Source organism: Cyprinodon tularosa, unplaced genomic scaffold (genome assembly GCF_016077235.1).
Source record: "Cyprinodon tularosa strain WSP-4 unplaced genomic scaffold, ASM1607723v1 ctg124, whole genome shotgun sequence".
In the NCBI taxonomy this organism is placed as follows: domain Eukaryota; kingdom Metazoa; phylum Chordata; class Actinopteri; order Cyprinodontiformes; family Cyprinodontidae; genus Cyprinodon; species Cyprinodon tularosa.
This window is the reverse complement of record NW_024038048.1, coordinates 2,250,251-2,275,000: the sequence shown is the minus strand read 5'-3', so window position 1 is coordinate 2,275,000 and position 24,750 is coordinate 2,250,251. Positions and strand designations below refer to the sequence as shown.

The following is a 24,750-nucleotide window of genomic DNA, read 5'->3' as shown; positions in this document are numbered from 1 at the left end:
GGGCTGCAAACTCCTGTAAATACCTGCAGTGCAGAGAGGAGAACAAAGGGGTACCTGTAATTATTTAGCAGTTAAACTAGCTTTAAAACTCCACCTTTATAGACATTTAAATAACTTTTAAAAAGGCACTTAAAAAAAAAAAAAAATGTCATATTTTTGTCTGTACTTCTCCAGTGATAAAGGCCAAAGCTCCATCCATTACCTGATCGGCATTTTAAACTCCTGCTGCGCATTAAACAGGAAGCGATTCAGTTCTTCATTTGGCTGATAAAAGCCAATAAGCAAAATCTCCTTTAAATTTGGTACCTACAAAAGGGGAAAGAGTAGACAATCATAACAGGATATTTTACAACAGGATGAAAATTTAACTGAATTAGAAGTATTATATATATATATATATATATATATATATATATATATATATATATATATATTAGTTTTCAACCTTAGATTTTCCCATTTTTCACTTTTTAATTATAAATACAAGAAAGTGCAATATGAGCTGTGGCAGGTTGTCCCACATTTTTTTTTTTTTTTTTTTTTTTTTTACAAAACAAGTTTGGTTTTTAATAAAAAAAAATTTTATATTCTCTGTGAAGCCTCTTTGCCATTTGATTCTTTACTTAATTGTGATTAGCATCCAGGAACAAGACAATCACAGTACCAGTTTACCTTGGCATCCCAATAATAAATAGGTATCCTTAGCTTAGTTTCTAGGTTAGTCATCATTTCTTACTACATTTTGGGCTTTTGAGTATCCTTAGTCTTTCATAAAGGCTTTTCTTTTCTTTTCTATTTAGTTCAACAAATAATACAATATTTTTCTTTGACTTGATTTAAATGACTTTGCAATGTGGTAATATGTCAGATCATTTTCCTGTTGAAGTTTTAAGACTTGACAGAGTGTTTATATCTTTTATAAATCTCACCCGTAAAGCTGTCAACATTTGTTTGTTAGATGCAAAACTATCGAGCTGAATTAAAAAAACTAAATAAAAAAAAAAAACTGAAAAAAATGCAAAGTGGGGCCAGAAAAGGAGACATTTAGTCAGTTTCTGGATCCCTTTATCAAAATTATGAAATGATGCACTATAATCAGTGTGAGATTCAGTCTGAGGATACATAGTCCCAAATGTAATAAATTATTTAAAAAAATGATCCATTATAATTCCTTAAAAGAAATGGGTAAAATTGCTCAGATAATTAAACAGATAAATAAACATATAATTTCAATAAACAATTATTTCTATTTATTCCACAGCAAATGTACTAAATATATACAGGAGAGCTGCTAATGCATTCATTTCTATATAAATAAGAGATGGGATGGAGGCATTCATCTTCCTCTTGTCAATAACCCATAAATTATTCTATGGAGTATATGTCAGACAAGTTGTCCTTTCTTTGTTGTGTATCTGAATTGACTTTTCTTCACAATCCCCTAAAGGCAGCAGTAATCCTTCTACTTTAAGCATCCTTATTTATCATTAGTTTTCCTTAAACTAAACCTTTCCTTGGCTTTACACCACAAACATTTGCAAAACAAAACATTTCTGTGGACAATGTTACTGAGTAATGAATGTATGAGTTTCACTGATGACATTAAATTGCAGAAATAAAACTTTGACAGATCTTTAGAGATGCAGTTCTGCATCTATAGCAGATGATAAAGAGAAAATCACTCACTTTGACACATGCTTCAATGTGATGCTGAAGCATGGGGACACCAGCCACTGGAAACAAGGGTTTGGGAACTTCAAAAGATAATGGTCTGAATCTTGTCCCTGAAACAAAGTTAATAATCCAATTACTTTTCACTGAACAATAGTATCCCATCTTCTCAAATACATTAAACATTGATAAAACATGTCTTGTTTTGTGTCTTTCACGTTAAGCCACGTCATTATAAACAAGCTCAGCCTGTTCGATAGCATTAGCAGATTAGCTTCTCTTTAATAACACCAACATGACCGAAAAGTGGAACTAGGAGTAAAGTCAGATAAATTCTCACCTTTTTGGGGACCTCCGATTAAAATGATCGCCTTCAGCATGTTGACAGAGGGGGTGTATTGTCACAGAAAAACACTTGACAGGTCTGCCTGGAACAGCTGACTGTACACTTCCGTATCTACGTACCACTTGTGATTCTACGAGATTACCGTAAAATCACGGAGTAGATCACGTGACAGAGCTGGAGCGTATTGGGAAGGCGCTGTTCTGCTTCTAAGGCATCACATTTACCTCGGAGTCAGTTTTTACACACAGAAACACAAAATAAATTAATAAAAACCTTAATTTTTGGTAGAAGACGACCAGAAATAAGTGAAATAACCAACAGACATTATTTCAAACAGAAGAAACACATCTCTAATTAAAGTTTTTCTTTGCAGCTGGTTTAAATGAAAATGTGTAACTTTGGGTCTGGCATTGAAGGGGTTAAACATTGCCATTTAAGGTATATAAATGGCATAATTATTTTTGTAAAAGAGGACAAACTAATTTGGTACTCCTTTATTTGGAAATATGTTTTCATGTTTTTACATTAATTTACTTACCTGCTCTCATTGCATTTGCACCTTTTCTGCTCTACATCAGTTCAACAATAATAATTCATACAAAGCTTATTTTATAATACATTTTTGAGCCAGTACAATACATTGAACCTTTTTGCAAAGTTTTTTTTTTTTGTTTTTTTTGCACTGTTGATGTATGGACAGCATTAAAGAGTAACACAAAGAGAGGAACAATCTTGCATCCATGCATTACTACAATTAGAGAAATGCCTTGTCACTCCTTTTTGTGAGAAATTAGCACTTTATTCATCAGTGCTACATATCATTGTTGTATTTCAACTCATATCAACGAGAAACATTCATTATACATGAATAACTTAAGAGCTCCAGCAAATTAAATTAGAAAGGTGTGTTTTAGACTGGTGGATTTGGTCTGACAATTTTTAATTTTTAAAAAGCTGAAGTAATTTAGAATTAAACTGATATAGGGTTAGCAGGGTTTTTGATTAACTTTAAATATGTGGAATCAATATAAAAATGTTACAATAATATTACCTGTTTAGGTTTGTTGATAGTTTTTAAAGTAATAGCTGAGGGCTGGACAACCGGGTTATTTGTGAAGAAATACACAACAAGTTATATATTTTTTTTTTCCAATTTGCCCCTTCAGTGGTGAGAAATATGTACCATGAAAAGTGCAGCACTATGGACTTATACTGTATATCATTTATTTTATTGATTGTAAAAAATAATAATCATCTGAAAGATGAAAATCTGGCAAAAAAAAGAGAAAATTAGTAAAGGAGGCATAAAATATTGTTATTAACCCAACACAGCATTTTAATCACCCTTAAGCAGTAAAGTTAAAGTAAAGGACAGATGGATCAGGCTTTTACAGCAGCATTCCTGGACACTGAAACCCGAAGATTTGATATTCCCTCTGCAGAATAAACCCAATCTTTTAAATCTAAACTCCATTTTTTCCCTGGGTTTTCATTTGGGTTAATTCTAATTGTAAATCCAATTAGCATTGTAACGTGGTCTTTTGCTGTTTTAGCTCCTCCTTTTATAATTTGTTACTCTAATTTAATTATATTTTTTCCCCTTTACTGCATTTATTGAAGACTTTTTCCTTTTAGTCCACTTTTTAACTAGTTTTGTCAGGCTTGCTGTACTATGGAGATAAAATCGGCCTTTAATTATCATCTTCAGTATCTTCTTAAACAAAAAACATAACCAAAAGAGTGTAAGGTGTTCAAAATATAAAATTTTTCTTATTGTAAAAAAACAAAACAAGACACCATTTTGTTTTTATGTGATTATTTTTGTTCAATATCAGTTTTCCATAAATTAGACTTGTAATCCGTTTGTGATACAAAATACTAGTTCATGGTATTAAATATTGAAATATTTAACTGTAGTGCTTTGTCACCTAAAACTTCACCATCTCGTTTCTCAGAGTATATTTCGACAAAGTAGGTTAAGATGTTATTTAAGAGTTATTGGAGATGAAAAAATAACCCAGCTGTCAGCGTGCAAGACTCATAAAGACAACAAATAGCAAACACACCTCTGATGGAGGAGTCTGCTTTCATACCCGCTCATTAAAACATAACCTGAAGTAAAACAGTCTCCCGAGTGGTGATATTTAGAGCTCAAAAGTATGTAAATAAGGTGTGAATTTTCATCAAACAAAATGCAATAACATCTCAGTCAACAATCACCAGGGGTGAAAATGCTCAGGTGCTCATCTGCAGAAGAATGTTAAGTTCTTACAAAATGTTTCCAAAGTTTAAAGATTCATTTATTTCATTCTTCCCCTTCAATATCTGAACAAAGGTTGTTGTTGTCTTTTCTTTTTTTTTTATAAGATTGTTACCATTTTGGTATTTCTTTAAAATCTAATTAAGATGCAAACTTTCTAAATTAAACTCTTTATTTGAAACAATACAAATACATTGTTAGAAAGTCTAAACTAAAACCTGGACTGCCTGTTTTTTTGTTTCCTTTCTTAGTCTTAACATACCAATTTATAAAACACCTGAAAATGTTGAAACATTTAGGAAATGGAATCTCTACAATAATTCTTAAAATGGAGCTTTAAAACAGTGTTCTTACAAACGTTTGAGATTAAATGTTTTATCCATAAAAAAAAGAAGAAAAATCACAATTCCAAACCTATTCTGCCTTAATTTCCTGAATTTTTTATCCTCTTTAGTTTTTCTAACAGTATAGCCACAAGGATTATGAATTTATTATTTAGATTTAGAATGAATCAATTTACTATCATTTATTTCAGATTTTGTCAAATTTTGTCCCCTTTTTAAATTGGGATTAAAAACTTAGAATCAAAGGAGATGGATAAATAAACAGAAGTAAGGATGGAAGGACTAAATAAAGACGTTTTGAACGATGGAGACAAGGATGATTAATGACCAATCATCTGAAGTTGCAACTTTTAAAGAGTGGAACATGGAAAAGTGTCACAATATAAATATTTTTTAAATGTTTAACTTTTTTTCAAACTGTAATAATAATACTGTCGCAAGAACCTCTGTTACCTTCTAAATGACCTTGATATACAATAGTTTGAACCTTTTGATTCCAGATGGTGTTGCTGGGTCTTGAATTAAGAAATATTTTATGACCTTGATGACTGTTGTGCTTCAAATCAAGCTTTGTCTGAATGTCTATTAAATGTCTTACATTCATTCTCTGATTTAGATTCTCAGAGGGTCCAGAATGTGAAATATTTCATGTTTACGTGCAACTTTGATACGGATATGATCAAATGGAATCCTCCCTGAAATGCTGATGTTAGGTTTGAATGTGAAAAGATGACAAAAAACTTTTTTTTTTTCTACTTTGCTATCTCCATAGTTCCTCATCTCAGCTCCTGATTGGCTAATCGGCCTCTCATGGCATTTTGTGCCTTGAAAGCTTAGGCAGTTGCGTAGTTCTGAGAAAACATGAATCCACAGCATTATTTCATTCAGATGGGATAAATGGAGCTCAGTGGATAAAAGGATACATGGACTGAATGATTTAATTTCAAGAATGTAAAACCTTTAGGCTTATAAACTATAAAAAATAAAATAAAAAACTATAAAATGTAGGCAACTGTAGGACCTACAACAATATAAAGCATAAAAACACAAAATCAACCAGAACTCATTGAGCATTAAAGCATAAACCATGTGGACGTTTTATTTTTGTACATTAATTATTGATATATAACTGTTATAGTTAAGAGTTACTTTTATCTCTGTGATGCATCCCTGTTCTAGGCTTAGATGTATTAATTTCATCATTCCTTACATTGTACATCAGTGGTAAAACAACAAAGGCCATTTTCCAAACACAAAAAAAGTCTATAAAAACAGTTCAAATTATTAAAAAAAGAATGAAAACATTTCTAACTAATAAAAGAGGCCCAAATTCAAAGAGCTTGAAAAATGATAAAACACCAGCAAAAAAAACTTAATACAAATAACATTTATTGTGCATTTCTTACAGATTCTGTAAATTGCCCAAGGAAATCACAATATTGTGCAATAAAAGATGTTGATATATTTTACTAAAAGATGCACAGTCTTATCACAGCATAATAAATCCCTTAGGCTGTTTTCTATTCGGGATGTTTGGGACACATTAGCCAAGGTTACACATATCCGTCTGCTTTTGGCTCAGTCTGGTTCAGAAAGATTACAGCAAGTTGAAAAATAATTATGCACATGCATTAGCTTCGTTTTGACTCATTTATGACAAAACAAATGAAAGAGAAATCAATGCTAGCAATAAAAGAGGCTCCAAGGTCGCAGAAAAGCAGATTTTCAATAGTTTACTTTGACTTATTTGGTCTAAACCTTATGAAAATGGAAAGATATTAAAGAAAAGAATAACTTTGAATGCAAAATTAGAACAGAACTAGATAATAAAACATAAAATGATATTCAAGTGGTGCAAAAGTGAACAGTAGATGGCACTGTTCAAGATTTTATAGGTGTTTATTTTGTTCACAGGTTCCTTGTGGGGCACCCTATGAAAAGATGCCTAAAATCAAAAGCATGATGTCTGCTATCCAGGCGTTTTTAGGACATTAGACGTGCAATAAAGCACTGCTCCAAAATCATTGTCACCCTGTTACTGGAAACTTCAATTCTTTAAAATAAAATAGCCTGGTCTTTAGCTGGTGCGTCATTCATGCATCAGTTTGGTGTGGAGTACTTTGGTAGGGGCTTTATCAATTCACTTTCTGTCATAACATTAACCAAAAAGCAATAAAAGGAACATTTTGCATCCTCTTCTGTGTGAGTGACCAACATCTTTTTTAGCTGATTGCATGCAGCCGCAAATAAATCTGTACCGTGATAGTTCAGTAATATACAACATAAATACGTTTATATACATTTTAACTGGTCAAATAAAAACATTCTTTCAGTCAGAACTACAGGGAAGTTTCATGTTTCAAAGAGAAAGACAAAATTACCTTTTTTGCTTAACTTGTCTGAACCCATTTTCTGCTAAATGTTCTTGTATGCTAATTATTCAACACCAGTCTGAATGTAGTTTTCTTCATATTAAATCCAGTATCAGTTCTGCAGGCTGCCAGTAAAAAAACAAAAACAAAAAATAAAAGTTCCCTTCAATGATATTTCACTCAGGTTACAGAACTTACACCACCGTACCTTCACAACTTTTAGTACACTTTAAGAGTTGAAATATTATTTCTGTTTTTTAATCAAAAACAAAGAAGAAAAGGGGAAGCACTTTGAAAAAGAGATTTTTTTTTAAAACTCTCATAAACAGCAATCAGAGCTATGAGATCAGATATTTTGACACTTCAGCCTCAAGATACAACATGAGCTACTGTGCGTTGGCACCTGGTACCAGTAAAACCATAGTATCATTTCTGAAGAACTGAGCACATGCTGCTGCACGCTCCTTGTATATCAACCCCACTGGAAAAGATCTATAGGAAACCTGATATTACAGTAATTTCTTTTTTTTAACTCAGTGGTTTGGAGAATATTTTTTTCTTTTTACATTCTTTCCATCTTCTCTCAACTCCTCATTAAGCCCTGTTGCTTGTAGTTGATATCTTTGCAAATTAAGTCAGGTGAACCCTTTCTCTCACTAAGCATGTTTCGCCATGATCCTCATTTGAAAATGGAGTCTAAAAAAGATTGGGATCCGCTTCAATATTTAGGAAAAAGTTCAACACTTCTCACTTTAGTAAAATAAAGATCCATAAAAAACTTTAATGATTTTCCAAACTTTGAGATTAAAGTTTAAGTAATAATTCAAGGCTAATTTCTTTATGTTGGGATTATTCCCCTGCATTAGGAGACATATATTTGTGGAAGGTGCTGCATTTTACTTTATATCATGTCAGCAAACATTTCTATGAACTAAATGCAGGTACTGTAGATTTAATCAATGCAAAGTCAGATTGATCATATAAAGTTTCCATAATATTTTCCCAGTTTAGTACCCTATAATTGAGCCTACTAGTCTCATTTTGTTTTGTGTTTTGACACTAGAAAAGCTCTGATTGCTGTCTACTGCTGATAGGCCACTGACTATTTGAAAGTAATTCACGCATCCCCACTAAAAAAAAGAACCTTCAAGTATGCACACAATTGAGGAAAAAAAACAGAAAACATTCCCTAGAATAATCTCTACAAAGAAATAGTGTTTTTCTTCTTTGCCTAAAATCAAACTGCAGGAAAATTTCTGCATGGCTGAGGTGCCATCTAAAATCAGCGCATTATGGAATTTGTTCAATTCAATGTAACTCTGAAGTTTGCATTACAAAAACATATATCAAAACCAAACACTTCAGTCCATAAATGATGACAGAGAAAAAAACAAGTCTTAATCAGGACTTGAAACCGTGCAAAAGGCCTGCAGATGAAACCTCATCAGTTAGAAGTCCTCCGAGTTGTAGTTTACAGTAAGAGCAAACAATTCAGTACCTCACTGGCTAAACTGCTTAAGGTACCGATAACACAAACCCGGCTGAAGCTACTTGTAAAACAACCAAACATCAGTCATGCAGCTTTACAGACCTGATCTTTAGAGTTTGTGTAGTAAAACAAGTGCAAACTTTTTAGCACACCCAAAGCTGATCTTCAACAGGTGTAAAACAGGTATAAATCAGGATTTTTAATTGTTTCTTTTTTATTTGCAACAGTCTGACCTACCCATATGTAGAGTACAAATGATATCCATATCCTATATAATTATTATTTTTTAAGTATCCATTACCTCCAATCCATGGCAATATTTCCTCTTACTTTCACAGCTGCTCTCTACATGCAATTTACCCATTTAACTCAGGGCTATCAAACCTGTTTGTGCATCTTATGAATCGTGTACGCCATCTTTGTAGATCAACCACAACATACTCACTTATTGTATGTGCATTTATAGTCTGCCTAAGTGATTTAGCACTCCTTCTAATCTAGATTACAAAATACATTTGTAATTAACCTACAACCCCTGGAGGGAAATGGGTCTATTATATGTTGTGGTATGATTAAATGGGGAAGATGCACCTATTGGTCCTTTTGGTCACAGATTAATTTCAAAATGTCATAATGCCCATTCATGAACTTTCAAATACCATAACCTTAAAGATCACTCATTTCCACCAACAGTGAGCTCTTTTCTTTATATTGTCGTATGGCAGTCCTGTTTCACTACCTCCTGTTGTAGTGGTCTTTGCATTTTCTCAGTTCCTCCAAGACCCTTGCCCTGAACTGGGTCCAGTCTTCATCTGGGAGCTGCTGGATCCCCAGAGCCTGATGGAGCTCTGCAGAGTGGCTGCGTAGGAAAGGGTTGTACTGCTTCTCTTCCCCGATGGTGGAGGGACTCTGAATAGGAAGCACATAAAAAAAATAAATAAATAAATAATTCCATCTCAGAAAGCTAAAGCACTTTCTTTTCTCTTTAGGAGAAAGGAAATAAATGCAGTCAGGGATTCCTGTGGCTGGAAATCCCTGAAAGTCTGACGCAGTTTGAATTTCGCCCTGTGTATCTGTATTCATTATTCTTTGCAGCTAAAATCCCCAAAACAACTTGAATATTATCATGAATAGTTAAAATAGCAATGGAAAAAACCTAATATAACATCCTTGTTTGTTTATTTGTCATGTAAGTAGTATTTTTTTAAGTAATATAACTTTAGAATAAGAATCTGAAGACAACCAGGGTGCTTTTACATTTTTCATATGAACCCTTCAGTTCTACACTACCTTGCAAAATTATTCATAGCTATAGACTTTCTGTACAGTTCAAACGTTTTATGTAGGTGTAAAATAAAATAAAGTTCTAATAATTAATTTTCATTCACCAAGAAAATACAGTTAATGAACAAAAGAGAAATCCAAATTTAGTATGACCACCCATTGCCTTCAAAAAGCATTGTTTATTTTATATAAACCTGCATACATTTTTTTTAAAGGAACTCTGCTGGTAGGTTTGTCCAAACATCTTGGAGAATCAAACGCATATCGTCTGTAGTTTTTCTCACTTCTCTCTGACTTTTCATGGAATCCCAGACACACTTCATGGGGCTGAGATCAGGGCTCATCACCATTGATCTCATTCTTTACCCCGAAGGTAGTTTTCCATGACTTTGGTTGTATGTTTAGGATCTTTGTCCTACTTGAACAAATTTAGGGCCAATCATTTGCTTCCTTGATGGTATGGTACGATGGCTAAATGTCTGCCTGTATTTCTCAGCATTGTGAACGCCATTAATCCTGACCGAATCTCCAACCCCGTTTGCAGAAATGCACCCCCTAATGTTTAAGGAACTTCCATCATGCATCACTTTTACATGCACACACTCATTATTGTACCGCTCTCTTGACAGACAAACTGTCTTCTGCTACAACCAAATATTTCACATTTTAACTCTTCAATTTAGAGCAACTGCTGCCATTTTTCTGAACTCCTGTTCCTGTGTTTTTAAGCATACTTGAGCCGTTTGGCCTTTATTCTACATAGGTGAGGCCCTTTGGTTGCATCTCTTCCATGAAGACAACCTCTGGCCAGACATCTCCAGACAGTAGAAGGGAGTGCTCTGGTCTCACTGGTTTCTGGTTGCTCTGTGCTGATGGGACTGCTGGACATCTTCTAAACTGTCTTCCCCAACTTTGGTAGCAGAGTTTAGCTGTTCCTCACCCAGTTTTAAGCCTCCTGTAAAGCTGTTTCAATATACATGTGACACTGATGATCAGTGATTGATCACATACCTGAATATAAATAAGCCTACAAAATCTCTCAAATTGTGTTCCTGTAAGAATTGATACTGGTATGATGCAAAAGGTAGTAAAAGTTCACTAATAATTTTATAAATTATTAGAAATAAACAATAATAAAATAATCTTAAAAATTGTGTTTTTACTTTTGTGTTGGTCTGTCAGATAAAGTCCCATTTAACTGGCAGTTTTAGTTGAACATGATGCCAGGACACTGTAAGATTTTACACAGAACACATGGAACTGTGAAAATCAACCCTAAACAGAAACCACGAACAGAGCCTGAATCTCATTAGGCTGCTTTGGTGTCAGCGTCTTGGCTCAGTTCGAAGCCGTTCACCATCACACTGCCATGGCTTTGTGGAACACATGGATAGACCAGAGCCTATGCTAATCTTATTAGCAAACACCTGGCATTTCCCTTCTGTAGCAAGCCAAAATGTCTGTCTGAAGTCAGATGTGACTTCCTTTTTCCAAGAAAATCCCCGAACATGAGCCAACAGCACCTGGAACTCAGTACATTACTATGAAGCTGCAACACTGAGGGATTAAAAATGAGTAAAAACTGCTTTCTGATAACAGGAACCTGAATTAAAATAGTAGATTTTTTAGTCAGAAATATGAAAAATAAAATTGGGCCAGTTAGATTTCCTACAAAGTAACACAATTGGGCAAAGTGTACGATTCAGAGAAAAGAGTTAAAGATTCATCTTTCTGCTATACTGAGAGTAAAGTGTGAATCCAGAATGTTTCTGTTGTAACATGAGTCCATCTCCATTCAACTAAAGAAGATTCAACTAAACCAAGCTATGTTAATAGGCCTTAACACATGGGACGTCATCCCTATTCACCCTTTAACATTCAAGAGCATAAATTAATTTAAGCAGTCTTTTAACTCCTTATGTTCTTCATCCAGATGGAAAAAATAAAAAGTATATTATCTAAGAGAGGCAGCATTGAGATACAGAACTGCAGGTTTTCTTGATTAATCTGTTTGTTTAGCCCCTAATGGATACCATACTTATGTGGAATATATCACATTTCTGTCATAAATCCCTGTCATTATTACATATGTGAGCTTTAACAAAATAAATTAAAATATCATGTTTTTCACAGCAACACTTTTAGGTTAAGATTTTATTTTTTTTTATAACAGGGCCATTAATTTGAAAGATCTCTGGGTAAAGGCCGACTGTTAAAACCCTCCTAACCAGTTTCTCGTCTCTGTGACCTCAGGGTAAATTCTCCTGCTTCACTAGTGCTCAGTGTAGCCCTTTGATCAAAAGTTATGTTTTTTTTTTTCTAAACCTGAACAAGGTTACTTGTACTGAATAAAAAGTTTGGGCATTGAAATGCAGACACAGCCTGGTATACAATGGCAAAGCCAACAGAGCTAGAAATCAGGGTTTCTAGACACAAACATTATATTTGAATTGCAGATGAGAAATTCCCTGCAGCGACACATTTTAACACAGCTGGCCATGATAGTTGCCTCTTGAAATATTTTGGTATTAAAATAATATCTGTTCCTAAATGAGGAAAGAGACGGACCCTGTTAAGAAAGAGAAGCATCCCAGTTTTAAACTTTAAAACCATAAACAGAAAGGGCTTGAATGGTGATTAAATGAGTCATAATCTGCTACTTTACATACACAATATAGCAATATAGCACCAGGGGCTAATGCTAGCATTCTTTCAGGTTTGACTCTAATCAAGGAGGAGGAACCAACACTGGGCTCTGTGGAGAGGAAGTTCCTGTTGGCTTTTTTGGTTTGAACAAGACAACATAATATCAAAAATAAAAACATACTTTCATACACACTATTTCTCGCAAATTTTAGCTGAAGCCCATCACTAATGCTACGTTCACACCGCACACGATTGAAGTAGTAGAAGCAGCTGGTTTACATGCAAAGTCAAAGGTCTTGCAGTGCGTCTCGAGCAGCAGGAGCAGAGCATCTAGATGCATCTGAAGCATAAGGCTTCTGCACATTTGATGCATGTGACGCACTGATCTGGGAGGTGGCAGGGAGACAGACACAGTGCTGCTAATAAAGATGGTTATGATCACTCCTCTGAATCTGTTTATAAACACCTAATTAACTAAAAATATCGGAATCTGCCGGCAAAATGTGTTTTCTTTTATTATGCTGTTGACCACAGTTTGCACCACATACCTGAAAAACACTAACATCTACTTCCAGCTTCCGCAAAGGTAGCAGAAAACCCCTAAAAGGCGACCAGGCCAGAGGATCTGAGCAGCTCTGACAGCAAACTAATATTTTAAGGCAGGTTCGTCATCTTCATGCACAGACGATGTCTTGAGGTGGACTTTCTCACTAAAAAATAAATATTAAACTACTTTTTTACCAACTTAACACAGCAAATATAGCAAAGCTGCTCTTTGCCACTGAAGACAGGGGCAGCAGAAGCATCAGATACATCTGTACGCACTTTGCTGGATGCACTACAGGAGCATCAGGGATGCTCTTAACGCGAGTCGGACAATGTATAAAAGCATAAAGAATGAAGCAGCCGGTCCCTTTTTTGCTGCCCAAAGCACATCCAGTGTGAACGTAGCATAACACACACGTTTTAACTTGGAAAAAGTCGACAAGATCACCCCTTTAATCGTTGTCTCTGAATTGGCATATCATTTCCATATTTTGCTGTCCTCTGGTGTTGCTAATTGGTACATCTCCGCAGGCATCTCCAGCATTAAGCCAAAACCGATCCGTGTTTCCACATTGATCAATGAGGGAAGACTATAAACAGAAAGTGATGGAATACTAAAAAAGATCAAGAGATATAAAAAGTTTTGCAACACGCTGTGTTTTGGGAATGGAGGCTGAAAAAACTGCAAAAAGTAGTGAAACAGCTTCTGCAGCCATGTTGCATTGATAAGAGGTAAAAAGCAATCTAAATTCCAGGTAAGCCCTAAAGTTAGAGCCTTCACCTGGCTGCAGACTGCATCACTGATGAAGTAAGCCTAAAGGAGGAGGGAGGGAGGGAGGGAGGTTGGTGGGATTGTGGAGCCTAGCTTTAACAGCGTGTAAACTGTATACAGACGATAAGTCTAGGTTGTAGGTGCTGGACGACATGAGTCCTTTCTGGGAAGGTGTGCTTGAGAAGCATAACAATGGAAAAGATATCCTTACCGAACACAGCTTCTGGCCTCTTTGCTGCAGCACCCACTGGTATTTGTTCTCCCTAACAGCGTTTCGTGGCTCGACCTCAGCAGCAAACAGCAGGTTGTCCTCTGCATACTCATGACCTGCAGGGTTGTCAGAGGACACATAGAAATATGCCTCACATGTAACTAGACTTGAAAGCTTTTAGCCCACAGAGGACTGACTCTAGAGAGATCGGTGCAGTAAAAAGAGGAGACATAATGTAAACAAGCAAATACACATTTACAGGGTTATGGAAAAACTTCCCTTTGCTTCAACAACTTCCATCAAGCTTTGTTAATAATACACTGGACAAGAAAAATTAGTGTTTATTACTGTATACTTTTAAACGAGTTCACTGTTGAAAACGGGGGAACTGTGACTATTTAGCTTTCACAGGAAGGTTTAAATGGCAATATGAAAAAAATTGGAATCAAATAAAGGAAGGAAGAAACAAGGGAAGGAGGTAGAGGGACATAAGGAAGGAAAAATAGGAAGCAGGCTAAGAGATACAGAAGGTAAGATGGAGAAAAGTAAAAAAGAATACAAGAAAGGAAACAGAAAGGACAGAGGGGGGGAAAAACAGGAGAACGCAAAGATAAAAAAAAAAGAATTGGAAGCATGGCAGAGAGACAAAAGGAAAGCAAAGGAACAAATCGAAAAAACAAAAGGAAAAAAAGAACACGAGAAATTAAGAAAAGTAGAAGGAAGAGTGGAAGGCCACAAGTGAGTAAAGAAAAGAAGGACACATAAGAGTTTTAAAGGAAAAGCAGGAAGGAAGGACAGCAGGGAAAATCTGATAGAAAGGACAAAAATAAAATAAAATGAAATTAAGAAATGAGAAAGTAAAGAAAGGAAGGACACAATATTCAAGAAAAGTTACTAAAGTCTGAAAATATGATTATTTTCTACCTTTATCCAGACCAAGAAAATACAAACATCAAATTCCAAACATTTTACAACTACACAAAAACTCTGTTTACATGCCAGTTTGCAGAAAAAGCTGTAATATCTGACGACTGAGCAGATTTACGTACCTGGCCATAGTAAAGTATCGTCACTTAATGAAACAACCGTGTCCAGCGATGAGAGCATCGTTGTGGCGCTGCCCTCAAACATCCTCCCTGAAAAAAATCAAGTTCAGATCATCGGATCATACAGTTAGGGATTCCATTAACACAACAACAGCAGAACTAAAAGAAACCCACAATTTGCAATAAATATTTTACTTTTACTTCACTGCACAGTTCACCTATAGCAGTTTACTTAAAATGTTATAAAACTGTGGGTTTTCCAGCATTGCACTGCCGTCTTATTTTTCCACACACGTCCTGACTTGTTGAGTACAAGTTGAAAGAATAGAATTAGCATCTGCTGAAGGGAAAAGAGCCATGAGAGTCTGTCCTTATGAAAGATAGAAGCAGGTTGCAGCAAAGTGCTAGTATTAGCCTCTTTAATACATTTACAAACAAAGGAGGACTAATAGTGCTGCAAATGATCTATCTACTGTATGTAGTCCTCTGTTTCCTAAAAGATGACAGCAGTATCATTGTCAATACTATTTAGTGCAATAACTGCAGGCTCTGCTTTAGAGCATTCTTGGATAAATATCCTACAGAAAAAAACAGATGAAAATTTTGTTTTTATTTTTCCAGTAACGGTTTCTAGGAACCCACCATGGATCCTCCATCACTTAATGACAAAAAAGTGAATTTCCATATTATCTTTATGGAGTTGTTGATGCACAAAAGATCTGTTTTGGTTTCATCTGATTAACAGGGTCCAGTTTAGTATCTCATTTGAACTAATCTTGATAACAGTAGGTGAGAAACTTTCTTTTTTAATCCCAGCTGGAAGGAAGATGGCATCTGATACATTTGGAGACGCCAAGATGCTACTGCAGTTCTCAAATAGTGAGCATTGGGGATTAAGATCCTCCCCTTACCATGTAATAGCAAGATAAACCTGGGTCTATTGTCTTCTAATTTTATTGTCCTTTTTGAATTGATTTTCATTTCAATTGATTTAAAGTAAGAAATTATTATTGACTCATGATATAAAAAAAGATAAGGCAGGCAGCTATTTCTCTCAGCCAACTCCTGACTTAGTAAAATTCCAGCATCCATCTTTTCCACTTTGAGGAGTGTATGAAAGAAAAGGACCAATGTGCCTGAACAGAGTTACACCCCAGGAGAACAGCTGTAGGTGGATTACAACTTAAACGTTTTCACTCTTTGTGCTTTAGAAATAATGTATAAATTAAAGAAAATCTTTAGATTACATTCATTTAATTTTATATGGACTTCCAACAATTTTCTCACAAAACCTAAAGACTGGAGTTTACATACCGTAATTTTCAGACTATAAATCACGACCTTTTTCTACCTTGCGGCTTATATAAGAATGAGGCTTATCTATGGACTTTTACAACTAACGGCAACTAGCGTAATACCTAATTCTATGGATTTTACCATCCACCATGTTGACGTCACATTTGCTTCAACACACAAGTACGGTAGCCACGCGGGGGGGAATGTGGAGGTCCTCCGGAAGCAGACTTCTACCACGAGTGGTACGAGACAGAACGACAGCGAGAAAGACGGACATTAAACATAAAAAACCTGCGGCTTATAGTCCGGTGCGGCTTGTATACGTACAAATCATGCAATTTAGCTTCTGTGGCTCATATTCAGGTGCGGCTAATAGTCAGAAAATTACGGTAGTTTTTTATTTTAAAACACAAAATACTGTAGCTCACAATGAATTTGCAGAATTTTTTTTACAGTAGGTTCATTTTTATTTTTATTTATTTATTTTAAATTTCACAACAAAACCATTAAAACAGAATAGTGTTTCACACAAAAAAAAAAATGGGATGGGCAACTGCCAAAAAACCCTCAAGGGGCTTAATGAGTGGCAGTCTCCATTAAAACAAATATATTTCACCATTTCAGACATTTCAAAAACAACATTTCTTTGTATAAAACAATTTAAAATATAATTTAGACCACAAATCCATATGGAAAATTCAGACAACTTAGTAGCAGCAATTTTACTCTCCGTTTAAATTGTTCTTTAGAAAGATCAGTCAGTGATGTGGGAAGACTGTTCCATATCCTTGATCCTCTGTATAATACACTAAACTGTGTTTGAGTTGTACGAGAGTAAGGAGGCCTGATAAGACAACTACTACCAGTTGAATACTGGTGAAATTCATTATTAAAAGTAAAAATATTACAAAAGTGCTGGGGAAGTAACTTTTTTATAGAGCTATAAACGAATAAAGCTATTTGAAGTTGATTCACTTGATAAACACTAAGAATACTTGCCTGAACAAAGAGTGGATGGGAGGGGAGTCTACGATTTAATTATTCAACAGGAAGAACGGAAAGATCAGAGGAAGGACACAATGATGTAAATTTGGGAAACAGGAAAGAAAATAAGGAAAGTAGATGAGGAATAATAGACCACAGGGAAGGAGAGAAGGAAGGAGGGAGGAAGGAATGGTATTAGACAAAGGAGGAAAGATTGAAGAAAAGACCACTAAAGCTACCGGACAGGAAACGTATAAATTATTATGTTTTTTAATATTTATCCAGACTTAGAAAATACTGAAATTTTTAGATTTTTACAGAAATCATGCAAAGTCTTCTGAAAGGAACTTTTCTGAACCAGCAGATTTGATAAAACCAGAGTGGGCCTATATTGCAGCATTAGATGCATATCTGTTTTGAAAATCTTTACACATAAGCCCCATTTACACTAACCTTTTAAACCGTGCCGAGATCGGTCCGAGCACGGTAACCCAGATATCTGTCGAGTGTAAATGGCACACACAACTGAACCGGACCGCGCCAGACCCAACCGAACCGCAATAAAGCGGTATTAGTTCATCAGCAGGACTCGACGCGGTTCCGCTCTGGCATGATTCTCAGATAAGAAAGAGCGCAGAGCAGACCGCGTCATCTCCTTACAGTCAGCCTCCGTAATCATGAAATATCAGACATTCCTAAACATACTAGCTTCTCTACCGTGCCACATGATGTCCAGTGATGATTCTGCTTAGCAGTCTGACGAACCTAACGTCTGTCATTATTTCCTGCGTCTGTAAGCCCTGATTAGACTATCGTTTGTTGTATCCACTTCCCAAAAGCCGACTGTCAAGTAAATTCACCAAAGATTGCCTTCTTCGCCTGACTCTCCTCAAACTTCCTGAATGTTACAAGTGCCGCCATGTTGATTTGCTTGTTTAGATCTAGAGAGCAGCAGTACCGTAGATCATCACTAGGAGGCGAGGAACCGTGTTAGTTTGATGTAATGTGTGCTAGTAAGGAACTGAGCTCAGCATGGTTAACTCGGTCCGAACTCGCCACGGATCGGTTTTCAGAGGGTAGTGTAAATGGGGCTATAAGCTATCAAACATTGAAGGGTAACTGACCACATCCGGAGAGGAACACCAGATCACCAGAGAAGAGACTGGAGGGGGAACCGACTGCTTGGCCATCCAGGAGGTAGATCATGTGACCCACGGTGTGTCCAGGTGTGAACAGAGCTTTAAAGTGCATCCGACCGACTTTCACAGAGTCTCTGTGTGAGAGGGGGCTGGAGAGAGAGGAAAGGAATAAAAAGAAATCAAACCGATCTCAGGAAAAAATTATGGTGATTCACATGAACATGTTAAAATCTAAAAAATAATAAATAAACTCTGCCAGGATTACCTATTTAAAATTAACCAGCACCACACACAGAAGAACAGTTTATGGCTGCATTTCAATGCACTGTGAAGTCAGCTGCCTGGAGTGCTGACTGAACGACTCATTACAGTAAAAGGCTAACTGTTATGTGCGTGTCTGAGCTCTGGCCTCTGCAGGCTGGGACTTACTGCGTGAGGCCAGGAATGTTATCTGCAGCGCTTCCATACACGTGACATGAACTGTGTAGCCTTTTCAGACCTTTGTTGCCCCCACTGTGGTCCCTAAAAAAACAAAAGAAACATGAACTTTAGACAGAACAACACAAGGATTTGATTTAGATGATTTTACCCAAACATAAGCTTCGAACTATAAGTGCTTAAAAAACCACAACCACTAAACTCTGATGTTGGCTAAATTCACATGATTCTATACTCACCAGTGCTTGTGTGTACAAAGTATAGCTTCTAGCATGGCTCCCTCTTCTTCAAGCACTGCCTGAAGAGTTAGAATGAAGCAGATCTTTAATGACGATATGACAAAAACACAGCAGGAACTGTGCATTTCATAGAGTATAGAGCTGCAAAATGTTTCTGATTGTTGATAAAGAGGCATGAGAAATGAGAAAGAACTGACTGGGCATGCCTCTTACTAAACTGACTGCAAATTTTTTGGCCCATATGCGACCTGTATCTGATCTTTTCATGGCAGTCTGAACAACACAGATCCGATTTTTTCAATCCGACCCAGGCCACTTGGCTCTGTGGTCCTGAATCCGATACAAATCTGATCTTTTCAAATGCGACCTGTGTCGCATTCATGCGACCTGAACGCCATTAATACCCCACAAAGGTCACTATTCTGGGTGTTGCTATGAAGAAGCGGCAAGAAAAACAACAAACTTGGCGGACGATGATGCGTAGAGCAGTATTTATGTTTAACCACGTTGAAAAGATTGTGTTTTTATGGTTTGGAAAGATCACTAGATGCACCATCCATGTTTACTTCCGTAAACACAGAGCACGTTGGCCTGTGACATCATGGCTTCCTCTACTGCGCATGCTGGACACTTGCGTTGTATGACTGCAGTTCACACAGGAGATCACATACAAGTCGCATATATTTGGAAAAATGAACGGCAACGCAAAAAGAAATAAAAAATCCGAATTAAGCATCAAGGCCACCAGCAGTATTAATGTAGCCCAAAGTTGTAAAATCTAAGCAGGAAGTTAACTTCCTGACAGTTATCCGCTCCAATAACTGTATTTGCTTTTCTCACCAGTTTGCTGTAAATAGAAACAAAGCATGAGTACCTCAAACTTTCAGCCTAATTAGAAATTGTGCTCACATGTTAGGATTAAAACTTAAGTACTGATGGAAATGACTGATGGTAATGTTTACCTGAACTTTTTGAGGGTCTGCAGGGTCTACAGCAACGGCAACACTGGATGCAGTGTCAATTATAAGGTAGCTATAGTTGTCAGACAGCACTGAGATGGGAATGATTTTTATACCTGTGAACAGAAAAGAAGACAGATAAGATATGCAAACACAAGCTTTGAATGCATGGTAAATAACACTACTTTTGCAGACTGTTTGAACATTTCCAACAACCTCAGGCTTCAATGGATTTTACTGTGATTGTATGTTATCATTTTCTTAGATCATTCTGAACGACGAGGAAAGAAACAGCAGGTTTTTCTTTATTATATTGGCATATCGTCCAGTGTGTAGTTCTATTAATCTTTACATCAACCCTGACCAGCCTTCCTACTTATTCCCACTGCATGTCTGGCATTCTTAGCGTCGCTGTTCTGGACTTTTTATATGACCAGTGCACCTTCCTACTGCTGTGTCCCTGACAGAATTTGTAGAAAGTTAATTTGACTGCCTTTTAACAACAGCCATCTTCCTCTCGCTCTACTTCAAAGGACATTTTTGTACTATTATTAGCTTTTTTTGTAAACAGGTTCTCCCACCGATGCTGATCCCTTTGACTGCTGATCCTCAAGCCTTGTCTGTCGGTTTAGATCAGGTGTCTGCAAAGTTTAAAATTCAAAGAGCCATTTTGTCCTGAGTCCGTCTGATATTATATACCCCTTCAAATAAAACCACAGCTCATTATTTTTTTGGCAAATATATAATATAGTAAATCTGTTGCCATTTGAAACACATAAAAGTTCATTTGTATTTTTAGATTTTTGAATAAGGAAAAAAACTGAAAACATTTCATAAAGATGAAGCATTTCCAAACTAATTACGGGAAAAGGAGATCTACAAAACACGTTTCTTGTTCTTTTAAGGGGGTCATAGAATGATTATATATAGTATTTGGTGCTGGTGCTTAAGGTTTCTGAATAGGGTGTGTAACATTGGTTGGGCTGAAAATGGCTTATTTGCTGTTCTATGAGCCCTAATGCAAGCCTGGTTATATGCCGTAGAATTAAACAACAGGTTTTCTTCCTTTTATGGTATGCTCATGAATATTTAGATGAGCTGTGAGCTGATTGGTTGGTTTACAACTAGCGAAGCTGCTGAGCAAAGACTCATCATAGCAACAAGCACTCACTCACTGAAACATCGAAATTGTTGCTATGGTAAGGTGACCAGATGTCCCCTTTTTCTGGACATGTCCTGCTTTTCATACCTAAAAAAAATTTCCAGTGGGATTTTTAAAATCGTCCAGGATTTTGGTCGACTACAGTGCAGCACTCAATCGAAACACACCGGGCACTCGAACTGCGCCGTCAACTCCGGGGCTGGTCCAGGAACCCTGGTGGACGGGCGCACGGAGCCACAGAACCCGACCCTGTGACGGTAGCCTAGACAGCATGCCTCCCACCGCCTGCCTTACCGGTCCGGTCCAGTCGGTGGCCCAGCGGTGAAAACTTTCCCCTTTCTCTGTGCAGCCTGGAGCTCTGCATTTCCGCCTGTGGTTCTGGCTGATTTTCAATAGAGAAACTGCCTGCTTTGTAATTCTTGTAGAAGTAAACCCAACAGTAGAATAAACAGCTAAACTGGTGTCTTACATCTACCTCTATTCATGTTCTTGGACTGTGAACCAGTGGGCTGGTCTGTATGTCAATTTCGTGGCATGACAAAAGTACAGGCCAGAACCAAATGAGGCAACATCCCCGATTTGACGTCGGTGCTTTGATTGGATTCGCCCATTTTATGGTGGAAGTTTAGAATTGTGAGATTTGCAGCGAAAGGAGGTGTCGATGGGATTCTAACTTGTCTGTACATCTATTTGACCCACTGGACTATCGTTATTCATCTACTCAGCTTTGCTTTCAATTACCCCTTTTAATGTCATTCTGTTTAAAAAATCCAATCATCTATTCTTTAAAAAAAAAAAAAAAACTTGCAAAAGCTTCTAAGACTGGTATTTTTTATTACAATACATTAGTTGCTTCTTTATATAACTTAAGATACTATTCAGTGCCAAAACACAGATTGCAAAGAGCCACTTATGGCTCCAGAGCCTCAGGTTGCAGAACCCTGATTTAGATAGTCAAGGGTACTTTTGGTGGGTTTGCAGTCATGCAATTTCTTTGTATTTAGGGTAATGGACTATTCATGGGTAATGGATGCATTTGTTTGGTCAATTTAGAATAAAAAAGAGAAATTAAAAATTAAAAACTGAGTTTTTTATAGAGGGGTATTAGAGTAAAGGGGTAGGGTTTTATTATATCATCATTATCTTCTTAGGTTCTAACAGAATAAACTAAAGTTTTGGTTGCCATGGGTGACAGTAGGATAACTGAATGTTCGTGTACCGTTAAACTCCATGGGATGGGTTGCAGAATGTCCAGCAGGATAATTTTCCCTGGCTTTCCTCATTTGCCTCTTGTAGTACATATAACCCAGTCTGGTCCTCGTGTAAAGAGTGTATCTGGAAGGAAAACAAATACCCGAGCCTTTAGTCGTTGTCACAAACTTGCAACCAGCATCTGGAGTCATCCCGAGTCGCAACAGAGATGGGATGCCATCAGTAAAACAACTAAAACAATAAATGTTGCTCAGCTGCAGGAACTGGTTTCTGAAGGTTTACTTACGCGATTCGGAACAGCGGCTTCTCTGTTCGAGCCATTATCCTGCTAACTAGCTTCCAGCAAAACGCTGTCGTGGTCCGCCTGTACCGAAGAAATAAACAGAAGAAACAGAAGAAGGATGCAGCGACCACGGACGTAAACATCCACTCAGGAAGCGCCATAGCCTGAGGTAGTCTGAACTCTACGTGATGACGTAGCAGCGATGACGTGCTCTGAAAGCGATAGGCGGAGAAAAAAAGCGATTTTTTTATTCAGACACACGAGTTTATCAAAAATATCTGCTTTTCATATATATATATATATATTAATATTTCCACGATTTCTTTTTAAAAATTGAAAAGAAAATTTGTACTTTTTTCAGTTTCGTACGGAAGGGGATTAGGGCTACTGAAAACAAGTTAACTGATTTTTACATTTTTTTTTAAATTAAAGTCAGAATTCTGACTTCAATCTATGAATTCTCACTTTTTTCTCAGAATTCTGACTTCAATCTCAGAATTCAGGCTTTAATCTCAGAGTTCTGACTTTTTTTGCAGAAATTTGACTTCAATCTCAGAATTCTAACGTCAGAATTCTGACTTTAATCTCAGGATTCCGACTTTAATCTAAGAATTCCGACTTTTTTCTCACAATTCTGACTTTTTTCACAGAATTCTGACTTTTTTTTTGCAGAAATTTGACTTTAATCTCAGACATGTGTAGTCAGAATTCTGACAATATCAGAATTCTGACTTTTTCTCAGAATTCCGACTTTAATCTCAGAATTCCGACTTTAATCTCAGAATTCCGACTTTTTTCTCACTATTCCGACTTTGATCTCAGAATTCCGACTTTGATCTTAGAATTCTGACCGAATTCTGACAGCTTACTAACATGTTAGCATCAAGCCATGTCTGTTTTAAAGACTAAACTGGCTCTCTTGTTTTAATCGCCTTCTGCCCTTACATTAAATAGCATCGTTGTGTTAAATAGCATCATGTAGAAAGTCGCCTATTTCCGTAATTTTCCACTAATGTTGTACCATCCCTTGCAAACAATTCACATCTTTGTCACATCTCTTCCTTCATGGTGCCCATCTACATTACAGTTTTTTTAGATTGCTTAAGCACGATTTTCAAAACAGGGCCTGTGTTTTCAAAACACTACACACAATTAGCACAACCACACACCCAATTAGCAAAACACTACAGATCCTTTGCATAATTAAACACTCTTGTAAAAACTATACACTTCTGTTTAAAAACCACACTTTGTTACCATATGAAACACACAGGTTTCACATTACTATACTCTGTTTGCACGAGTTACACTCTGCTGTGATAAACCTAAAACACTTTTAGAACTTCTACTTCCCTATGATTAGAGTTGGCTACCATCAACAAAGTACAAATATAATGTAAATTCACCAAACACTAAACAAGACCAATGTTGCACACTGAAGAAACTCATTTATTTCTCAACACGCCCAAAATGTTAATAATAATACATTTTATTTGAAAGCGCCTTATCACAACACCCAAGGACACTGTACAGGTAGATAAAAACAGGACATTGAGATTCATACAGTTTTTTCTGATTGCTTAAGCACATTTTTTGTAACTATTGGCTATTTTTGCAAAACTCTACACACAAATAAGAAAACCTTTCACCCAATTATCAAAACATTGCAGTTCTCTTGCAAAAGCGAACACAGCTAGATTAACTCTGCACACCTTTGTAAAAATTGTGTTTTCGTATCAGACAGTAAACACAAGCCATCATCTACTAAGCACACAATGTGCCAACTACACACTGATGGTATGAATACAAAACACATTTGGATTTCTGTTTCTCTGTGTACAGATGTCAATTTGAGGTCATACTTTTGTCATAGTGTCATGTAAACATATAAGGTTCCAAATTTCAAGTATTGCTGTTTATTCACACTCATCAAAACCAAGACAAAGTCAGAACACAAAATAGTAATTTCACAAAAAACAAAAAAAACAATCAGCCTCATCATGTCGTCTTCCTGGGTCCGGCCACAAAATTTCGTCCACATTGCATGCAAT

The 24,750-nt window shown here is 36.4% G+C and overlaps 2 protein-coding genes across 3 annotated transcripts in view; both read right to left on the bottom strand.

Moving 5' to 3' along the window:
• gmppaa (GDP-mannose pyrophosphorylase Aa) overlaps positions 1-2,153 on the bottom strand; it is a 13,288-nt gene extending 11,135 nt beyond the window's left edge. For both annotated transcript variants that reach the window (XM_038276362.1, XM_038276363.1), the window contains exons 1-4: positions 2,012-2,153; positions 1,687-1,784; positions 203-306; positions 1-23 (exon numbers count right to left, since the gene is read on the bottom strand). The exon at positions 1-23 is cut by the window's left edge and continues 170 nt beyond it. In XM_038276362.1, coding sequence (XP_038132290.1) covers positions 1-23; positions 203-306; positions 1,687-1,784; positions 2,012-2,051 — 265 coding nt within the window. In that variant the 5' untranslated portion in view covers positions 2,052-2,153. The remainder of the gene's footprint in view (positions 24-202; positions 307-1,686; positions 1,785-2,011) is intronic.
• Positions 2,154-5,736: 3,583 nt separating this feature from the next.
• pnkd (PNKD metallo-beta-lactamase domain containing) lies at positions 5,737-22,887 on the bottom strand. Its single transcript, XM_038276361.1, has 9 exons — positions 22,703-22,887; positions 22,424-22,539; positions 20,046-20,158; positions 19,084-19,142; positions 18,836-18,928; positions 18,392-18,555; positions 14,991-15,077; positions 13,942-14,057; positions 5,737-9,391 (listed from the first exon to the last, which is right to left on the bottom strand). The coding sequence occupies exons 1-9, from the start codon at positions 22,858-22,860 to the stop codon at positions 9,218-9,220; spliced, it is 1,080 nt and encodes a 359-aa protein (XP_038132289.1). The 5' UTR covers positions 22,861-22,887; the 3' UTR covers positions 5,737-9,217.
• Positions 22,888-24,750: the final 1,863 nt, after the last annotated feature.

What these genes read in the sequence shown, in the direction of transcription:
- pnkd (XM_038276361.1), bottom strand. Translation starts at nt 22,860, where the DNA reads ATGGCGCTTCCTGAGTGGATGTTTACGTCCGTGGTCGCTGCATCCTTC. An exon ending in AAGCCGCTGTTCCGAATCGC is followed by an intron (nt 22,540 to 22,702) that starts GTAAGTAAACCT and finishes TTTTCCTTCCAG; the next exon opens with ATACACTCTTTACACGAGGA. An exon ending in CAGACCCTCAAAAAGTTCAG is followed by an intron (nt 19,143 to 20,045) that starts GTAAACATTACC and finishes CTAACTCTTCAG; the next exon opens with GCAGTGCTTGAAGAAGAGGG.